Raw genomic sequence first — 23,004 nt, 5'->3', positions numbered from 1 at the left:
AATTGTTTTTTGGATCTAAGATATTCAAGTGACCTCTATCATGTTTTGAAGTACGGGATTGGCAGTACAAATCGGTTAATTTTACCTCTGAGTCACATTTATACACCAATCTTAGTATAAAAATAGCAAAACATTTCGACCCCTAGACATTTCAACCCCAAGAGACAATTTGACCCAAAGACATTTCAACCCCAACTCCTTGGACATTTCGACCCCATTCAATGATATGCCTAGAAACATCTAAGAATGCCGTTGTTATTATAATTAAGCTTTAATCTGTAGATAAGTGAGCAATTTCAAAATGTAATAATGCTTAATTACCAATTAAAATGTTAAAATACGGTTATTTTCACGAAAATAAGAGGTTTTTTTACGAAAATGAGCCATATTTGTCTAAATTTCTTTATTTTCTAAAATTCTTTTTTTTTATTTCTTAAAGACTATATTAGTACCTGCCTTCATATGAAAAATGAGTAATTTTTATCTCACAATAACAAAATAATCATCATTTATAATTTTTTTTATTAACGAAAATAACGGGATTTATGTATCTGCCGCGTTTATTTCGTAAATAATTTATGAAAAAATCGTTCTGATTATCTATCTTAAAATAACCTTCATATAACATATTTTCATATTTTATTTTATTTATTTATTCCAGTCTCTTCCATTTACAAACTAGAAGTATATACAAATATACAACATAGCATTAAAACATATGTAAATGGCCATTCAATTTTAGAATTATAAGAGACATATGAAACAGTAAAAAATAATATTACAAACATCAAAATCCACCAGATGACTTAAAACAGTACATACAATGTATTTATACGTATAAGCATGTGTGTGCTCGTGTGTGTAAATGCATGTGTGCTTGTGTGTGCTTTTGTGTGTGTGTGTGTGTGTGGGCGAGTGTATGTCCATTACTTAACAAGAGGACTAGTGATGGTCCTGAATCGCTCACCTCTTCCCACATGACCCAGTTTTGAGTATGACGTCGTTTTTTCTATTATTTGACATAATGACCTAGTTTTTGAGCTCATGTGACCCAGTTTTGAACCTAGATATTATCAAGATAAACATTCTGACCAATTTTCATGAAGATCCATTGAAAAATATGGTCTCTTAGACAGGTCACAAGGTTTTTCTATTATTTGACCTAATGACCTAGTTTTCGAAGGTACGTGATCCTGTTTTGAATTTTACCTAGATATCATCAAGGTGAACATTCTCACTAATTTTCATGAAGATCTCATGAAAAAATATGGCCTCTAGAGACAGGGTTTTCCCGGACGCAGGTTTTCTGCGTCCCTGACGCGCTTTTACTGCTTTGAACTCGCATTTTTCAGTGCCTCTGCGTCCAAATTATGGACCCGCAAAATCGGTCACAAAACTCCTTTGCACTTAAGCCACTTTTGCGCAGATACACATGTATAATGCACAGTTTTTTGACCCCCGGGACCACCCCCGAATCGTGTGTGCGCATTTATACTTAGGTATAGACAATTTTCCAACTTCAAACAAGTTTTGGTACCGATGTTCGCCATTTTGGTAAAGGGAAACTACTCTCCGCGCTGTCACCGCTAAAATCTAAGATTGCCGTTACGTTCCGTAAAAGATCGAACGGTTTATTTTTCTTTCAAACAAAATTAATTTCATATGAATTAGAAGTATTTTGATGTAAGAAATATAAATAAATCACAAAAATTATGATACTAATTAAGGATCGAGTATTATCTTTAACCGAGATCAAACTGTGAACAACATAATGGGCACGAGGTGACACACTAATTGCCGGTAATTACTGGCTATTTGAACTTAACTAAAAGAGTATCACACCTTTTGTTATCGGTCTGAATTGAGAAGCTCATGTCATTTTGAAAGATGCCATTCCGAAATATTGAATCATCTGCTATCAAAATTAAAAAGATACAAGTTCATTCGGTTTCAGGGTAAATTTTTATAGTAATAATGTCCCTTTTCAAGATCAGTAGTTTGTGGACCCCCAAAAATTATTAGGGACCCTTAAATTAGCAGCCATGGGAGTCCATGGACTCCCAAATAAAAAACCCGAGGGAAAACCCTGAGAGAGGTCACAAGGTTTTTCTAATTTTCTACCTACTGGCCTAGTTTTTGACCGCACGTGACCCAGTTTCGAAACCCACCTAGATATCATCAAGGCGAACATTCAGATCAATTTTCATGAAGACCCATTGAAAAATATGGCCTCTAGAGAGGTCAAAAGATTTTAATAATTTTAGACCTACTGACCTAGTTTTTGACCGCAGTTGACCCAGTTTCAAACCTGACCTAGACATCATCAAGGTTAACATTCTGACAAATTTTCATGAAGATCCATTCAAGGATATGGCCTCTAGAGAGGTCACAAGGTTTTTCTATTTCAAGACCTACTGACCTAGTTTTTGATCGCAGTTGACCCAGTTTCAAACTCGACCTATATATCTTCAAGATAAACATTCAGACCAACTTTCATACAGATCCCACAAAAAATATGGCCTCTAGAGAGGTAACAACATTTTTTCATTATTTGACCTACTGACCTACTTTTTGATTGCACGTGACCCACTTTCAAACTTGACCTAGATATCATCAAGATGAACATTCTGAATAATTTTTATGGAGATCCATTCACAAGTATAGTCTCTAGAGAGGTCACAAGGTTTTTCTATTTTTAGACCTACTGACCTAGTTTTTGACCGCACATGACCCTGTTTCAAACTTGACCTAGATATCATCAAGATGAACATTCAGACCAACTTTTATACAGATCTCATGAAAAATATGGCCTTTAGAGAGGGCACAAGGTTTTTCTATTATTTGACCTACTGACCTAGTTTTTGAAGGCACATGACCTTCTTTCGAACTTTACCTAGATATCATCAAGATGAACATTCAGACCAATTTTCATGAAGATCTCATGAAATATATGGCCTTTAGAGAGGTCACAAGGTTTTTCTATTTTTAGACCTACTGACCTAGTTTTTGACCGCACCTGACCCAGTTTCGAACTTGACCTAGATATCATCAAGATGAACATTCAGACCAACTTTCATACAGATCCCATGAAAAATATGGCCTTTAGAGAGGTCACAAGGTTTTTCTATTATTTGACCTACTGACCTACATTTTGAAGGCATGTGACCCAGTTTGGAACTTGACCTGGATGAATGTTCTGACCAATTTTCATGAAGATCTTGTGAAATATATGGCCTCTAGAGAGGTCACAAGGTTTTTCTATTTTTAGACCTACTGACCTAGTTTTTGAAGGCACGTGACCCAGTTTCGAACTTGACTTAGATATCATCAAGGTGAACATTCTGACCAATTTTCATGAAGATCTTGTGAAATATATGGCCTCTAGAGAGGTCACAAGGTTTTTCCATTTTTAGACCTACTGACCTAGTTTTTGAAGGCACGTGACCCAGTTTCAAACTTGACCTAGATATCATCAAGATGAACATTCTGACCAACTTTCATAAAGATCCCACAAAAAATGTGACCTCTAGAGTGGTCACAAGCAAAAGTTTACGGACGAACGCACGCACGCACGGACGCAAGGACGACGGATGCCGCGCTATCACACAAGCCTACCTTGTCACTTTGTGACAGGTGAGCTAAAAAAGTATACAGACAAGTGTAAATGTGTGTGTGTGTGCATGTGTACTTGCATTTGTCTGTGTGTGTGTGTGCGTGTGTGTAATTGAATCTGGTGTTTATTTATATTTTTAAATCATCTTAACGACTATTTTAGTACATGGCTATATTAAAAAAAAAAGATTTTTAAATCATGGGCCGATTTCGCTGATTTTAATTATGAAAACAACTTTAATAAAGTCACATCTTTAATACCTCTTTATTTATTTATTTTTATTTGATTTTTTGTTTGTGAAAGATATATGCATCTCATTTCTATGGGATTCAACCAAATATAAATAATTATAATGTAACTCAAAGAAGTTTAAGATGTCACCATCTTCATTATATTGATATTTAAAATCATAATCAGAAAAACGTGATCTTTTGATTGGATTATCACACCTTGATTAATTGTTTGTTGATATACAGCACATGTATATTTATCTGCAGTGCGCATTGCAATTAACAATCAATTAAGCAATTGTGGTGACAGCGGATATTTATAAACATGTGTCAACATTATCTTTAATTTGGGCGAAAATGTAAAGAAAACAATAGGAAATTAAACAACATATTGCTTATTTTCGCATTTAATGTTATTTTCGTAAGCGATTTTGACGCACACATAAAATATTTGCTTTACAGAATACAGAATATGATTTTTGTTATTTACAAACTGCTCTTTTCTTTTCTATGACAGACATTCCTTCCAGGTGTAAACTATCAAACACGAAATCCCAGTTACAGCAAAATATAAGAATATATGAGTACTGTTCTGTTAAAAACGGGGAAAAATGATCATCTGTAAGGGAAATGTGGCAGCGGTATTAATTTTTTCTATATTAAATATTTTACCAAATACACGTGATTTAAAGTATGATTTTAAAAGTATGATTTTAACAACTTCAAGCGACTTCGGTCACACATTAAACCGGAATCCACCTAAAAGACCGAAATACACCGGAATACATTTTCCATAACCAGAATACACCTGTCTTTTGTAAGTTAAAGGTATTTTTGAAGTTTTTTTAAAAAATAATTCATAAATGAATAAAATACGAAAGGGAAATAAAATAGTTTCACGCAAAATTTCCATTACCAAAATACATTATTATTTTATTAATAAATGGTATTTTTGTAGGGTTTATTGCAGAAATCATTCGTGTATAATATAGTTTCAGAAGGATAAATAAAATTCTTTAACGCAAAACGATTTTATAAGAGATAGAAATTTGGGGACCATGAGGGAAATTGCCATAACCGAAATACACTCGTATTTCTTCAACAAATGGTATTTTTGAAGTGATTTGTGACTGAATTCAAACATATATATCATAAATTATTATTTTTCAAAAAGAAATTAAAATACTTTTGCACGTTACGTCTTGTACATGATTGAAAATCGGCGTGCGCGCTGGAAATTTGTGCATTCGAAAGTTCCATGCCCTAAATTCTCAAATGTACACAGGTATTTCTTTAATAAACCGTATTTTAGGGTTTATGATAGAATTCAATCATATCTCAAATAAATAATTAATTTACAAAAAGGAAAATAAAATGCGGAAAACGTTTTTATACGAAGTTGAAAATGTGTTGAGTGCACGGGAAATTTGCGCACTCGTGGATGAACCACAATCACCACAATTTTGTTAGCTTTTAAATTAAATAAAAGCTTATCATATTTAACTGCACTTACCTTGTTAGCCATTAGTCACATGTCGCATGTGTGTGCTTACAGGCCTTTTTTTATGCTGATTTTAGGGCCGAAATTCGGCCCCATTCCCCAATCTAAAAAGTATACTTTTTTCCCCACCTTGGCCAAAAATTCCCCATGCAAAAAAAATGAAATTAGTTTTGATTTTCAGTCCTGATTTTAACAACTTTTCAGCAAATATATTCCTCCAAACAATGATTTCGCGACGTAAATTTCCCCTCCAAAAGGGACCTGGTACCCTTCCCCAAATTTACAAAAAAAGGGCTGGCTTACAAATATACTGATTAATTGATATAATCAATAGGTGTGATAATCCAATCAAACTCTATCAGGACTAATCAGAGGCATGTGTTCGTTACGCCGCATAAATTCAAAGGACATTAATTGTGCTTTGGCAATAAATGCAGTAAACGTTTTTATATTCATATATAAACATGATATTTATATAATTCTTTTAAAAACTGATTTTTCGTAATATATTTTCTTCTTAAATTATCAAATTAAACATGAAAAAATAATTCAATTAGTTCCAATAATAAACTTTCTGGTCAGCGCGGTTTATTCACTGACATGTATTTTGTGTATTATTCATTTAAAAATAGAATATTTATATACATATATTCATATTTTCTAAATATGCAAAATGGAAGAAATATAAAATGAAAACATACAACTATTTCTGAGGGGTCGAAATATCTTGGTGTCGAAATGTCTTTGGGGTCGAACTGTCCAAGAAAATTAAATTGTGGGGTTGAAATGTCTTGGGGTCGAAATGTCTTGGGGTCGAAACGTCCAAGATTCGTATACACGAATACACTAAAAGTCTGTGTTTTATGGCAGCATACAACAATACTGTGTATGCGTAAAGCATTTATTTTTATACAAAATGACATAATGTATGTGTAACAATGTACAATACCTAGCGTTGTACAAAATGACAGTGTATGACAGAAAGAGCAAATGTGTAAACTGCACAAAAGGGGGATAACTCTTGTGACATAAATTCTAGGATCCGGGATTGTAAGATCGTAAACAAGCAAAGAAGAGTCCCGATCTACCTTGTTATATGTTGATTAAAGCTACATGAGTTTGCCATGTTAAGAAATAACTGATTAACAGTCATGTTTGCAAAGTTCCACTTATTTCTCATTTAGATTTGAAACAATCGTTTCAATCGTTTGATATCAATCTACTATCGTTCTATCTTCATATAGTTTAACCCTCTGGGGACTGACTTGGCGTCAATAGCAGAATGTTAAAATGAATAAAAAAGTAGTAGTAAAAAGAAAGAAGGAGAATGGTTAAAAACAGGTTAAAAATAGGGCAGGTGTATTTAAGGTGAGATGTGCTCAATCTGGGTTACAGCCTGTGTTAACAATGGCCCAGACGAGTTGACAACATCTGAGGGCAAGGCATTCCAATGATATACTGTTCTAGGGAAGAATGAAAATTTTTGATAGTTGGATGAGGGTGAAACTTGAACGAATGCCTGGGAATGAGTGGTTCTGGTTCTGGAAGATCTAGTGTTGGGTGTTAGGTAGTCCGGTAGTGGGATAGCGACCTGGTTATGCAAGATGTTATAAAACATAACCAGGCGCTGGTCAATGCGACGGAGTGCAAGGCGTCACCAATTTAGGGAAGTCAGCATGTTGTCTACACTTGGTGTACGGCCGCAATCGCGCTTGCCCCAGCGTGCAGCCCTGCACTGCACAGACTCAAGCTGATCAATAAGAGTTTCAGAGTGTGGGGACCACACAGTGGAACTTTACTCCAGCTGGGGCCGTACAAGTGTTTTGTATGCTTGTGATTTTAACCCTTCTGAGTGCACTTTGATGTTACGTCTTAGGAAACCCAATGCTTGATTTGCTTTTTTGGTGATGTTGTCAATGTGGTCATTCCATGTAAGGTTGTGTGATATAGTTATGCCAAGGTATTTTGCAGATAGTACTGTTTGTAAGATGGTTTTGTGTAAAAGGTACTGTGTTGGTATAGGTGTTTTACGCTTAGTGATCTGTATTACTTGGCATTTAGATGGATTGAATTTCATGTCCCATTTTGTTTCCCAGAATTCCAGTTGCTGTAAGTCTTGCTGTAGTAGACTTGAATGGGAAGAGACAGTCAGAGAAAGGTAGATGGCCGTGTCATCGGCAAAGAGTCGAACTTTAGAGTGTTTAACAAAGTCAGGTAAATCGTTGATATAGATAAGAAATAAGAGAGGCCCGAGGACCGAACCCTGGGGAACACCTGAGGAGACTGGTATGGTGCCTGATGTGGACCCGTTAACTACCACTGACTGTGACCTGTTATCAAGGAAAGCTTTAATCCATTTAAGAGTATGACCCCTTACACCATAGAAATGCAGCTTGTAGAGAAGTTTTTCAAGTTGACTTTTCAGGTTCAAGAATTGAAGGATATCTTCTACTAACATTAGTAACTGTGTTTGACAAGACCTCTTTTCTCGGAAACCATGCTGCAATTCATAGAACATATTGTTCTTTGTGAAGTGTTTTGTTATGCTAGAGGATACAATGTGTTCCAGGGTTTTACACAAGATACAGGTAAGAGATATTGGGCGGTAGTTGGCTGGGTCTGACCTAGAGCCTTTCTTAAAGATATATATCTGGCAGAGAACTGGACTGCAGGGATTTTTGGAAGAGTTTTGTAAGGATAGGGGAGATCACTTGGCTAATATTCTTAAGTACGACCGGTCTTATTTGGTCGGGCCCCGCAGCTTTATGGGGATTAAGGTTGCTAAGAAGTTTTTCGATACCTTGTGTTGAAATATCAATATCAGGCATAGGTTTGTGTGGGCTGTACGTTTCTTTTCCTGGGATCTCTTTACCTGTATCTGCGATATCCTGGACCTTCATATCAGCCAAAGAGAGGAGATTTTGAAGTAAAAACTGACTGAAATTGCTTATTGAGTACTGTGGCTTTGTCAGAGTCCTGTGTGTGAAGTTTGTTGTCATGTTTGAGTGTGTCGATGCCAGTGGAATCTTGTTTTGAGTGCTTGAGAAGGCTGTATAATTTCTTGGTGTTTGGTCTGTTATGTTGTGCTTGCATTTGATCAGTTTCGGCATTAGTTTGCCTCTATACATCAACAACTTTTTTAGACCATGAATAAACTGGTATTTGTTGAAAAGGTATTTATGAATAAAACAAAATGGCAGATTTACATTAGGAGCAATTAAATAATTATATATGAGCAAAACAGATTATACACCTATCTAACACCGCACCAAGAACACTTTTCAAAACAAGGACGGGCATTTGAGATTCATTAAAGATACTTCAAACGAAATTCAAAAGACTGACGACCAGAAGCAATCATGTGCACTTGCAAAACCCGAGGTGAAATTACTTTCTGTAGTAGCCCGGAGGCACATGTAGTGGTTTTCCTCCACCATCAAAAGCTGGCAAAATGGCAAGATGTACTTGTAATATTGCCTCGGTGTAACTGCAAAAAAATACATGGTTGGCTTTCGCATGGCGGAAAAATGGCAAGAACGCGTGAGGCTAGGTTAAAATTCAGCCGGGATGTGAAGGAATATAGTCCTAAAGCCTCTTGAAATGAAAGTGCCATTTTTAAAACTAATTACGTTTCCGTCAAATCACTGCCAGCAATACTTTTTACATTCAAAAGTATTCAAAATCATCGGAGTTAATGGATAGTCTATAAATGTTAACATCCGAGTTCAACGACAGCACTAGCGGCCGTTTTCGACAGTCTTTTCTTTTTGTCCATGCATATTTAACGGCTAATATACCTTTTCAGGAATAACGTAGAACCCGGAAACTTCACACAGGTGTTCCGAAAGGCCACATCTGTTAAACCAGATGATAAAAATTTTCACAGGTTGTTCATAAACAAAACAATTTGCGCAAAATTTTGGATTTTTGCTCGGGTTTTCAAACTGAAGAAATTGTAAAGCGAATATCTCAAAACATAACAATCGTTTTTGGCCCAGAAATTGTAAATGTAAGCCATGGTCATTCCTTGACAAAACTGTCAAGCTGATTTGCAAGAATTGGCTTCGTTTAAATAGAAATAATTAAAAAAAAAAAACTTCACCTACCGATTTACAGCTAGGTTACATTTCCAGATGGGTTACATTTCCAGCGGGCGTCAGGATAGCCGGTTATCCAGTGTGATGATCCGACGTAAAAATATCTCGTAATGAACGACGTCGAATTATTTTGACTAAATAGTACGATGCACGGGATTGCCAAAATAAAATCCAGTCGGACTGGAACGGAATCGTAACATGTGAACTGCATAAATCCCAGGGTTGATGCTCAATTTTTTTTTATCCCATTTGTAATTCGGTTATGAAATTATTCAGGCAAGTTTGTGTGTTTGCTGCATCCAGCTTTCTCGGTATTTCCCCCAGTGAGCATGCCCATATCAGACAGATACCGAATATTGATTAGAATATCGGCAAATTGGTTGTTTAGACCAATCCAACAAAGACCATACATCTGGTCGATATCGTTATGCCCATCGATAACAAGTCGGCTGCTTTTAACCGGCCATTTAGCGGTTGATCTGTAAACAGGTTCCACTGGCCTTTTTTCTATATGACTCATATCCAAAACGGAAGCAATATTGGACTTTTCAACCGTTGATCGCCCGCCCCCAGTATCCCCAGCATATCCAAACAACTGTCGGACCAATGAAGGCAAGATGACTAAAGCGATAACTGTCCGATATAAGTGCGATGTGTTACCAACAAGATATCGGTTCAACTTGTTACCAATGAGCAAAACGATATCGATGTGATATCTATCCAACGGTGGCTAAATATTTATTTTCTGACTGAATCAGTCGTACACGGCCCGTTTACTTCAGACCGTTCCTGCTATCACTTTGCTTATTTGGTGGATAACCAGACTTGTCAACAGGAGACTGTGCCAGGGTACGAGACTCACACTAAGGGACTTTTTCTAGTGGTCGGATGTACATCACCGTTAACCGTGCCTCATCATAAACAATGAAGTTTGTCATTCACTTACTTTATCACTTATCTTATGTGCTTCATGCTGTAACTTACGTGATCTTGCTTTTGCGATGTTCTGTGACGACACTATACTTTTCATAGCAGAACATCACAGTAGCAAGGCAATTTATGAGCAGCACAGATACTGTCACGTAATCTTTTGAGCACCCATGTATTTTCTGTTATATTTTGCTGTTTTCAGACTGAACTTTGTGGGAATGGCTCTTTGCTAGGCTACAGAAGTATGACTAGCCGACTTGCAAATACACATGGGATAACAGTTCCAAGGTAATTTGAATCGACACATTATTCCCGTTTATACATCGTCGCCAACGGTTGCCCATATGGGCGACGTGAGTGATGTTAGACTTTGGAGAATATTGCACGATATTGATGATGCCCCCGCATTAGAAGCATCCCTGGTCCTTTTACATGCCCGGTGCACTTGGTCTCTGTTTAAAGCACTGTGCACTTGATCTCAGTTTAAACTTTCATCCGAAAGACTGTTAATAATGTTAGAGGGAAGCAGGGGATCGAACTAATGGCACCTGGATCGGGAGTCCAGTGTATTAAACACTATACCACAGGTCCTCACGGGGTAGCAGAGAAGTTAGTTTCCATTTTAATGCTGAGCGCCAAGTAATGGAACTACTGATAACACTTTCATGTCTCATATGAAGTGGCCAGGGAGCGAATCCACGACTTCCTGCACACAAAGCGTGCGCTCTACCACTAGGCGATCAAGACGGTTAAAATTAAAATCGTTGGAAATGTTCTATTTTGACTGGATGGTGCTTCTACAGACATATGCATTAAACATAATTATACCAGTATGCAGTCTTTCATTGGTATTACTTTAACTGACTTAAACGCTGCAATTGTTGAGAATGTTTTACCTGCTTAGAAGAATATTTTTGCAATGTGTGTGCATCACTACCTTATTACTTTTAAATAGTATGCAAAATCGTTTTAGAGATAAACTCCAAGATTATCAATATTATCGAAATAGTGTTTTTTTATTATATTTTTTTATGCATTACGATAAAAGCAAGAGTGTTGAGTGTACTGCTATAATACGAGGCCCTGACATAATTTTGAACTGATTTTGTGGAGATATATATCATTGACTTTGGAATGAAAAGGCGTTTTATTATAATGTTTCAATATTTTTATTGCAATGCAACTTGATCATCTCAAATGACTTCCAGTTGCAGACTTCGAAGCCTGAACCATATTCAATGTCTAAAAACCTTTTATAAGAAACATCATCGAATGCAGCATTTAAAGAGTTCATGTCGATGCCTCAATTAATATCTTCTACAACAGATGACAAATAAACTTGCATTGATATGTTACAGTCATTTGATCTTGGAGTAATGTCTTTAAAGGATATTTCAAAACAGAGATTTCTTAAATGTTTGTTTATAATTATTAAGTGTGGGCATAGCGTTTCGTTGACCTACATATCAACATAGCAATGTGATTACAGGCATACCGTCTCAAACATACTTCGGGAAACAGACCCACAAGGAGTGGACGCTCGGCAAAGAAGTCTTCATCAGAAGATCATATATAAACAAGGGGCCCAACTATCTGATTCATGTTGATGGGTACGACAAACTAAAACGTTTCGGCTTTCCGATACATGCCCTTACAGAAGCAAGCCTCTGTGGCGTACATGCTGCGTATTTGCTGTGTATATGCCGCGAACACAGTAGTACGCCAGAGGAATACATTTTACATACACCGCATGCCGCGTACATGCCGTGTACTATTTCGACGAGTACACAGCATGTACGCAGGAGGTCACTAGTACACTTCAAGTACGCAGCACAGACTCTGAAAATTTAAGGAGTACACTGCATGTACGCAGGAGGGACTTGTACAAGAAAATAGTACACTGCATGTACACCGCAGATACTTTGAAATTTGTGCAGTACACTTCATATACGCGGGAAAGACTTGTACAATTTCTTTTGGCATTTATACTTAGTTTTTTTTTATAAGTTAAAGTCTGAAGTAAACTTCATATACGCGGGAGGGACTTCATGCAGGAAGGATTTGTACATTTTTTTTTTTTTTTTTGGAAGCAAGAACTTGATTTCCGAGTAACTTTTATCTTAATAGCATAGAATAGTTCAGATTACCGGTATTCTGAACAATAAAAATTTGCCAAACTATTTGCAATGTTCATTTGTGAAGCTTACATCTTAGTGATTTCTGAGCTGCACCTTGCATGCAGTGTAAAAATATATTCTTTTTCATTTTGAATTAATCCTGGAGCTTTCTAACTTGGATAATTGAAAAGCCTTATTTGAACTTCGTTGCATTACATTTTGTAATACATGAAATAATTACCAAGATAATGCCTCAACAGCGCCCGAATGAGAAGAATTAATAGCTCTCACTGTTATTTGAATACTCTTAAGCAAAACACCACTCTATCATGTTTTATAAAGGCTTTAATGCTCATTATGTTAACTCATTAAGGCCTCACCAAATTAAAAAGTTGTTCATCAAATTTGCCGCTCGTATATTTTCAGAACGTTTTTGGCTAATTGCGCTTGCCCCATTGGAAAAAATCAATCCAAAATTTATTGGTGCGCTACTTTTTACGGACGTAAAAGTGTATAAATGCTTATATAATTCCAGTCCTAGATTGTTCTCAGATGGATTTTAATCAAAATAAATACATACTACGCACACATCGTCTATAATAAATCATAACACTTATATTTAGTTGCATTAAAGTTGTTTCCCCTTGATGCAGTTACGCCATTTTCTTCAAATGTTTACCAAATTACATGCTACAAAAATTGATTTATTTCATTGATAAGTGGATGGAGAAAAGCATACTAATTTATTTGATAACATCAATCTACATTATTTTGGTAAGGGTAAATACTTATTGATGCATGTCACTTATCTTTGTTCTGTTTTTTTCTGTCCAAATGATCAGCATTTGCATACGAAAGTTGGTGGGGTAAGGAATTTACATTATCACAGCAGTTTCGCCACAAGAGTACACAGCATGTATGCAGCAGGAGTACACAGCATGTACGCTGCAGGACTCGGGCCAGGAGTACACAGCATGTACGCCGCAGGAGTACACAGCATGTACGCCGCAGGGGTAGTACACCGCAGGCTCACTTGCATGTGAAAAGTGTATGTGCCGCGTACATGCTGCGTACTATTTCTCGCATACTAAATTCCTCCAGCGTACATCCTGTGTACTATGTAGTCCACAGCATGTACGCAGCAAGTAGTACGCGGCAGAGCTCATTTGCATGTCAAAAGTGTACAACAAACGTACTATTGGTGTATGTGCGGTGTATATCCTGCGTACTATTGATTTCAGTACACATCATGTACGCATCATATACGCTGTATGTACACAGCAAGAGTACGCAGCAGGCCTTTTTCTTCTGTAAGGGTGGAGCGATTGACGGGTAAATATTGAAACAGATTCTACGTATATTACTGTACCTGAATAGATTCATTCTTGTGCCTGAATCGATCCATTCTTGTGCCTGAATAGATCCAGTCTTGAGCCTGAATAGATCCAGTTTTGTGCCTAAATAGATCTATTATTGTACCTGAATAGATCCATTCTTGTGCCTGAATAGATCCAGTCTTGTGCCTGAATAGATCCAGTTTTGTGCCTAAATAGATCCATTCTTGTACCTGAATAGATCCAGTTTTGGCAACAGAGTAGACTCAGAGCCGTGCTGTAGCACTTAAAGGGCTATCTGTGGTCATAAAAGCTACAAGTATATTACGTATACCGGCTTGATTAGAGTTGAGATATAGTCAGGCCCAATGAGTTTCTATGGAACCGCAAAATACAATTTAAGTATCACCACTTCATCTGAGCTTGTTTTCACTGGGAAAAATGCAGATTGTTTTTCACCACCCCCGGCTACTTTTAAAGTTTATATTAGCAGACCCTTAAATGAAAAGTATCATTATGGTGTTGTAGCAATGCTTTACTTGCACGAGTTATTGCAAAGTTTTGGAATAAGTGTGAAATACATGTATTGTAGATAAAATGGTGTGGCTGGTGTTTTCAATATGCACAGATTAGCCAGCTCCATGCATCTCGTTTTCTTTTAAGGTATTCAAGAAGAATTTTGTGGTTAAATGTAGCTACGTCCAACAACAATCCCAACATCGTGGCCACTTTCTTCTTACAGATCTTACACGAACTAAAAGGTATGTCTCATCAAACTCTGTTCCATGGGGATGTTATATGCCAATATTTGTTTCTTCAACTGTGTTTCCCTTCTGCTTTCAACAACAGTATTTCAGTTATCTATGGTGTTCCGTTTGGACAATCATGACTTTCTATTTAAAACTAAACCGCGATGCACGATGGTACGATGACGAAAACGCGATGGCACGATGATGAAACAACGATGATACGATGGTGAAAACGCGATGGCACAATGATGAAATCGCGATGGTACGATGGTGAAATGTCGATGTAATATCGCGTTTTCATCATCGTACCATCGCGTTTTCACCATCGCACCATCGCGTTTTCATCATCGTACCATCGTGCCATCGCGTTTTCATCATCGTACCATCGCGTTTTCACCATCCTGCCATCGCGTTATCACCATCGTACCATCGCGTTTTCACCATCGTGCCATCGCGTTATCACCATTGTACCATCGCGTTTTCATCATCGTGCCATCGCGTTATCACCATCACACCATCGCGTTTTCACCATCGTACCATCGTGCCATCGCGTTTTCATCATCGTACCATCGCGTTTTCACCATCGTGCCATCGCGTTATCACCATCGTACCATCGCGTTTTCACCATCGTGCCATCGCGTTTTCATCATCGTACCATCGCGTTTTCACCATCGTGTTATCACCATCGTACCATCGCGTTTTCACCATCGTGCCATCGCGTTATCACCATCGTGCCATCGCGTTTTCACCATTGTGCCATCGCGTTTTCACCATCGTACCATTGCATTTTCACCATCGTACCATCGCCTTCCGGTTAGAAAGGCGTAGTTCCGTGCACTTGAATTTTTGTCAACAATAGATGAATGTATCTCAATGTATTTTGTAAGAGGAAATTTACCATTTAGATTCTGCTGTTTTGCAAAATGTTTTTCAAAATGTTCAGTGCTCAACTCATTAAAACTGTGTAAAATCTTCAAGGCCACGTCCTTTGTATTTATGTATGCATGAAAGTAAAAAAAAGCTGGATGTAATAGTTATTCTTGTTAGGATGTAGAAGGTTCATAGTGCAATGTGAAAATGAGTATTACTGACACATAAACTGTACCACTGCGCATGACCACCGGAAGGCGATGGTACGATGGTGATAATGCGATGGTACGATGGTGATAACGCGATGGTACGATAATGAAAACGGGATGATACTATGGTGATAACGCGATGGCACGATGGTGAAAATGCGATGGTACGATGGTGATAATGCGATGGTATGATGATGAAAACGCGATGGCACGATGGTGAAAACGCAATGATACGATGATGAAAACGCAATGGTACGATGATACGATGGTGAAAACGCAATGCTACGATGATGAAAACGCAATATTACATCGACATTTCACCATCGTACCATCGCATCATCGCGATTTCATCATCGTGCTATTGCGTTTTCACCATCGTACCATCGTTGTTTCATCATCATGCAATCGCACCATCGCGTTTTCGTCATCGTACCATCGTACATGTCACTAGATGTTGAATTGTGAAAACAGCTGACAACATGGATGATTTTGTTCAATCTCGTGCGTTAGAACCCAGTGCAAGATATGAAAACTGTGCTCCTGCTAAAATTCAGAGTTCCTAAGAGTTCAGCTGGTAAATCCTATTTAGTTGACTGAAGAGTTATATTGCAATATTTCCTTTTAAGCTCACCTGAGCACGAAGTGCTCAAGGTGAGGTATTGTGACCGGTCATTGTCCGGTGTCGTGTGGTGTGCGTCGTGCGTCAACATTTACCTTGTTAACACTCTAGAGGTCACAGTTGTAACCCAATCTTTATGAAACTTAGTCCGGGTATTTGTCTTCATAATCTCTAGGTCAAGCTCGAAACTGGGTCATGTGGGTCAAAAACTATATCAGTAGGCCGGATCAAATGAAAATCTTGTTTACACTCTCGAGTCCACAGTTTAAGCTTGAAACTCATGGGAATTGTACAAAATGTTTGTCTTGATGACCTCTAGGTCAAGTTTGGTCAGAATGTTTATCTTGATGATTGCTTGGCCAAGTTTGAAACTGGGTCATGTGGGGTCAAAAACTAGGTCACCTGCTCAAATCCGAGGAAAAGCTTGTTAACACCCAAGAGGCCTCATTTATAAACCAATCTTCCTGAAGCTTAGTCAGAATGTTTTTCTGGATGATCTCTAGATCAAGTTTAAAACTGGGTTATGTGGGGTCAAAAACAAGGTCATCCGGTCACATCAAAGGAAAAGCTTGTTAACACTCCAAAAGTCACATTGATGACCCTACCTTTGTGAAACTTGGTCAGAATATTTATCTTGATAATCTTTAGGTCAAGTTTGAAACTGGGTCATGTGGGGTAAAAAAACTAGGTCAGTAGACTAGATCAAAGGGAAATCTTGTTAACACTCTAGAGACTACATTTTAAGTTTGAAACTCATGAGAAATGGTAAAAATGTTTGTCTTGATGAAATCTAGGCCAAGTTTGAATATAAGTCATCTAGGATCAAAAGCTAGGTTACCCAAACAAATCGAAGAAAAACTGTGTGTGTACTATAGGGGCTGTATTTTTTACTGGATTTTCGGTGAATTGATCAAAATGATCTTCTTGTTGAAATGTAGGTCAAGATCGAATATTGGTCGTCTGGGGTCAAAAACTAGGTCACCTGGTCAAATCAAAGAAAAACTTTCTGTATGCAATAGGAGCTGCATTTTTCATTTGATATGCATGCAACATAATCAGAATGTTTGTCTCCATAAAATCTCAGAATTTTTTTTATCTTGGTCATGTGGGGTCAAAAACTAGGACACCAGGTCAAATCAAAGAAAAAGCTTGGTTACACTCTAGGAGCCAAATTTTTATTCAGTCTTCATAAAACTTGGTCAGAATGTTTGTTATCATGAAGTCTTGGATGATTTCCAATCTGGGTCATGTAGTGTCAAAAACTAGGTCACTGGGTCTAACATGTTTACACTGTTATGGTGTGTTACTCAGGTGAGCGTCCTAGGGCCATCTTGGCACTCTTGTTTTATAATACCTGTTTGAAATACAGACCTGTTCCCTGCTGTTAACCAAATTGCCAATTTTCGTCCTATTAGTTTCAAGGTTATTATCATATTATCATCTTCATGGCTACTTGGTTAACAGGGGGGGAAGGACAGGAACCATGTCATGACATTGTGTGGTTTGTTGAAAACCATACCTCGACCAACAAAAGGCATGTAAATCAAAATTCACATGTCAGTATATATTCTGATAAAGTAAAATAATTAGACAATATTGAATGAATATTAACATGTTTTACTTTCTATTGGACAGTATCACCTTTGTTGCAAAAGTAATTTGTAAAATGATCGATGCCTAGGTAAAGTAAATATTAAAAGTACTTTTTTTCTTTTTGTTTGTATTCTTTCTATTACTTTGAGCTACACTGCTTTACTTTCCTTTTACAGAGATTTAAGTGTATGTTTACATACATTTCTGGTTTTTAAGGTAGTAAAGCTGGTTCCGAAAAAAATTCTTACAGGTGTTCCTCGATGTATAAGAATGGATTGTGTACTGAAAACACATAACTTGAGGACATTCAAAAGGCATTTCGTTGCGAGCATATGGATGACATGGCGGGTGAAAAAAGTGTTATTAGAGGTTCTAGTCACTTAAATCAGGTAACCAAGATAAGTTTAAAAATCGTATTTGGAGTGAAACGACAGTACTGGAAGTAATTCATGTCTGCTCTGTTTTCTAACCTCTTCCAGTGTTCGTTTTAGATTGACAGCCTTCACCTAGGCCTTGTGGTAAACCTTTTTAAGTAATTTCATTTCAGCTTGGTGTTACCTGACCTACATATGGCCTAATGGAGGCACCGATGCAAACAAGACCGGGTCAATCTTTAAAGTACAACCCACTTCTCATTATATGTCAGAGATTCATTTGACTAATCTTTAGTCCAATTTTGTTTCCAGTTAGGCACAGCTTCTACCACTGTACTTCCTGAATACTCAATTTAAATTAACTACAAGGGAAACCAATCTAACAGAACATTCTGATTTTTAATTACCATTTTAACAGTATTTAATAATTACAAAGTACATATTTTTGGAGCATGCTACATTTCCAGTGTAGCATTTGCAGTTTAAGCGTTTTATTATTTATTAATAACTAATAAACTGTGAAGCAGTATTAGAATCTTAGTTCGACCAATCTATTTTTAAACTTGTTATATGACATCTATAAAGCTCCGGGTTTGCTCGAGTCGAGTTTCGTTTATATCACAACGGTCCGTTTATAGTATAGTGAGTGGGCGTTACCTTCCTAATCCGTCGATAGCACTCATGATACAATATTATTCATTTGATCACTATTCATGACCAGCCACGAACTTATTACATTTCAGTGGATCGAACGTTGGTGGCGTTTCTTACGACAGGAAACATGCGATTATTGGATGAATTTCTTTGCCGGTATGGGGGACGAAGGGCTGCTGTCAACATCTGAACAATTACATATGTAAGCGTTTCTTGAACAATTAATTTTCAAATAACTGATGTTCATGATACTGATCATTTATTTATTTTGTTGGGTTTAACGTCACAAAGACACAACTATAGGTCATATGGCGACTTTCCAGCTTTGATGGTGGAGGAAGACCCCAGGTGCCCATCCGTGCATTATTTCATCACGAGCGGGCACCTGGGTAGAACCACCGACCTTCCGTAAGCAAGCTTGATGGCTTCCTCACATGAAGAATTCAACGCCCAGAGTGAGGCTCGAACCCACATCGATGAGGGGCAAGTGATTTGAAGTCAGCGACCTTAACCACTCGGCCACGGAGTCCCCATTGTAGGTGATCAAGGCCTGGATTCAACTGTCCTGTATTTTATGCCACTTTCAACAATATTTCAGTCAATAACACTGTCATATCACAACTGTCAGTTAATACATCTTTCCAGGACAAGCTACCAGTACCAGTAAACAAATCTAGCGTACTGAGTATGTTTACAAGAGGATGTTTACATCTAATTTTACGCATGGAATCAAAACCACACATTCACTGGATATAGAGTTGGAGAGATTGTAATTGTTAAAGCCATTCAGTCGCTTCTTACGATACATGCAGGGCTGCACGGTGGTTCGAATTTTCATTGGACTCCTTTGCTAAGAGTCCCTCCACCGCAAGAGGCTGTAGAGTATGGATGTGATACATTTGCAAAATGTACTTCTCTAGAACATGCATTTGGTTCGAGGTGAAAAACATTAAATAAAACAAACATTACCAAAGCATAAACTGCACTGCTGTATATTTCTTCCAGCTGCCAAGTGTGATTAAAACATCAGCTGTCCAAGTTCTCTCTCACATTATAAAGCTGTTTGTGACTACATCTTCAGATATTGGGCTATAACATTGGTACATTTCTGTTATCATGTCTTCCCAAAATTTAATATTGAATGAAAATTCGCATCTTTCATATAAAAGTTTCAACATTTTTTAATCTCACGATGGAATGAGTAGTATGATTCTGGAGTATAAGTACTAGTACATATTATGGTTTTTCCAGAGAAATCGTAAGATTCTGCTTCACAGACCTCATACAGAGAGACTTAGACAGGGCGAAAGCGGAGTGGAACAGTCACAGAATCAGGCCATGCAGATCTACATGCCCATCAGGAAAACCCGACCTTATGTATTACATTCCACAATTATTTGGTATGCATCCGTTATATTTTACGCTCTTCTCGTATTTCTGTGTTTTATTTTGAGATATCGCATAATCAATATATGAAGCAAAAGTAACACGCATTGATGGCAGTTCAAGGAAACACCAACACTTACAAATCCGTAATTTCAGTTCAGCATATAGAGGGCAAACACACCAAAGGCAGCCAAAAGTTTTCTTGTTGGGTCTGTTGCATAGATTTGCTCGTGAATAATTTAATCAGAGTGGTTCCAAAAATTACACTACATATACTGGATGCTTAGTTAAGGTCCACAGTGTAAGCATTGAAAGTCATTATCAGTTTTATTTTCACTGTTATATTTTAGAAAGATTACTTTCATAAATGCCCCTTTAGTGTCTTCAGTGAAGAAAAATATTTGTTTACAAATTTTACAACTGCAACAATAACCTAGTTTTCTAAGTTCCTGAAGAACTTCAAGAAGTAGTAACAGGATTGTTAAAAAAAATTTCAGTTCCAAACATGCACGAGTCTCGAGCGTTATTTCTATTCCACATGATACAAGGGAAGCCAGAAATACAGAACTATACTAGGGAGTAAAATCATAAGCTTGACCTTATTTATTTTCAATCATCAGACACAGTTGACTACAAGGTGGAAGTGAATATTGACGACTTAAACCAAGTGACAGCAACTTAGGGTGTTCATAGGTGGAGAGGATGCTCAATAGAATCGAATGCTACATTTTCCAGAATCACACAGCAACATGGACTTCCAGCACCTTCCACTGTGGATGATGCACTTCTGATTTACAAGGCCTTGTTACAAGATTAGCCAGTTACATTCTTAATAAGCTTCTGTGCTACCACAGATTTTAATTTTCTTTATAAGATATCTGCATAAGAAGGAAAGATATTCAGGGACTTAAATGGATTCCCATTTCTGAGCGACCAATGTGAAAATTTATATCCAGACAGGCTATAATGCAAGATACAAGTCTTGGGTTCTGGTTTACACGACTTTGAGAGTCCCCCACCACAAATTAGAAATCTATACATTTAGTTTATTTAAAAACAAGAGCGCCGCCAAGCGGGGCAATATACGCCCGAAGGCTTACATCAGAGGATGGTATCAAAATTTTAAGAACTTGACTGTTGTAGCCCCAAAGGACTGGAACAACAAAAGGAAAACTTCAAAAAACAAATCTAAGTCCACAAAAAAAATATTCAAAGTCAACAAAAAATCCTTATCAGGTACAGATATGAAAAGATACATCTTAACATTGGAGGTACCATCCATGTTGTACCACAGAAAAGTGGTCTCGGTTTTTCCCTACGGCCTATAATAAAAAAGTTTCAAAATAAGCTATTTAAAGTAACATAAAAGGGAAGTAATTCAAAAAAAGAATTATTGCAAGTACAAAAAAGAGATCTGCCAAACAAAAACAAGAGCACTGCAATGCAATATACACAAAGCAAAGTCATATATGACCTTTGACCCTTAAGTGTGACCTTAACCTTGAAGCGAGTCATCTGGAACATGCGCTCTGCACATCGTTACAATGTGGTGAACATTTCTGCCAAGTTTCTTTAAAATCCTTCCAGCAGTTCAAGAGTTACAGAGCGGACATGAAACAAATTGATATGACTTTTGACCCCTAAGTGTGACCTTGACCTTGAAGCAAGTCATCCGAAACATGCGCTCTGCACGTCGTCTTGGTGTGGTGAATATTTGTGTCAAGTTTCTTTGAAATCCTTCAAGGGGTTCAAGAGTTACAGACAAACTGATATGACCTTTGACTCCTAAGTGTGACCTTGACCTTGAAGCGAGACATCCAAAACATGCGCTCTGCACATCGTCTCAGTGTGTTGAACATTTATGTAAAGTTTCCTTGAAATCCTTTAAGGGGTTCAAGAGTTACAGAGCGGACACGAAATTGCTAACGGACAGACGGACACCAGCGTCATAACATAATACGTCCCTTCGGGCGTATAGAAAGGCAATGGTTACAGAATTTCTACAGAACAAATCATAATACATGTATTTCTTTTATTTGTTTACAAACACAGAAATGATTTGTGCCGAGTCAGTGACTTGTTTTGGAAAAAGTGACTACCGGTAGTTGACATTAGTTGTGACCTTGACATTGACCATCTTTATATTTCCTTTTGTGCTTCACATGAACTGTCCATATTGTACATCAACATACAAAAATCATGAAAATAATAGTTTGGTTTATAATATCAATCAAGGTTTAAAAACAAAAAGAAAAAACATTAAACATTTTGCAGATGGTGGCCGTCTTGCCTTCCATTTTGAAAACTCCTATTTCATCAAGACATTGAAATAAGTTTGCTATAAAATGCGACTGTTTCTTCAATTATGATAACAATATGTTATTATATCTGTTTTATGTTAGCAATAAATAAATAAATATGATTTGCTTTGAAATTGTGATTTTTTTTTTATTTTAATGAAAATTTGAGTTTTTGACCTAAGCTGTGACCATGGCATTATGCTACAAAGTTATTTTTCCATGAAAAATTATGAATGTCATAATTATATCCATAATGTTCACCAATATAAATGAGTTGTATGATTAATATACTATAGACGTGTGGTATACATGTAATTAGAAGACAACAAATTATGCATACTTTTTTTATCCATGGCAGCAATCTTTGATGTCATTTTTAAAGAGTTTTGCTTGGAAATAATGTTTTTTGTGTAAAGGGTGGCCATTAT

General features: G+C 37.1%; 1 protein-coding gene across 1 annotated transcript; it reads left to right on the top strand.

The window, feature by feature from the left end:
• Window positions 1-18,113: 18,113 nt before the first annotated feature.
• Window positions 18,114-22,653, top strand: LOC128559952 (uncharacterized). The gene is made up of 4 exons (XM_053553193.1): window positions 18,114-18,251; window positions 18,980-19,092; window positions 20,142-20,290; window positions 20,897-22,653. The coding sequence occupies exons 1-4, from the start codon at window positions 18,195-18,197 to the stop codon at window positions 20,956-20,958; spliced, it is 381 nt and encodes a 126-aa protein (XP_053409168.1). The 5' UTR covers window positions 18,114-18,194; the 3' UTR covers window positions 20,959-22,653.
• Window positions 22,654-23,004: the final 351 nt, after the last annotated feature.

The sequence above is a fragment of the Mercenaria mercenaria genome, chromosome 10 (assembly GCF_021730395.1).
Source record: "Mercenaria mercenaria strain notata chromosome 10, MADL_Memer_1, whole genome shotgun sequence".
In the NCBI taxonomy this organism is placed as follows: domain Eukaryota; kingdom Metazoa; phylum Mollusca; class Bivalvia; order Venerida; family Veneridae; genus Mercenaria; species Mercenaria mercenaria.
This window is presented reverse-complemented; position numbering and strand designations above follow the sequence as displayed.

Coding starts and splice junctions, on each gene's coding strand:
- LOC128559952 (XM_053553193.1), top strand. CDS start 18,195: ATGGATGACATGGCGGGTGAAAAAAGTGTTATTAGAGGTTCTAGTCAC. Junction 18,252..18,979: donor GTTCTAGTCACTTAAATCAG/GTAACCAAGATA, acceptor ATTACATTTCAG/TGGATCGAACGTTGGTGGCG. Junction 19,093..20,141: donor ACATCTGAACAATTACATAT/GTAAGCGTTTCT, acceptor TGGTTTTTCCAG/AGAAATCGTAAGATTCTGCT.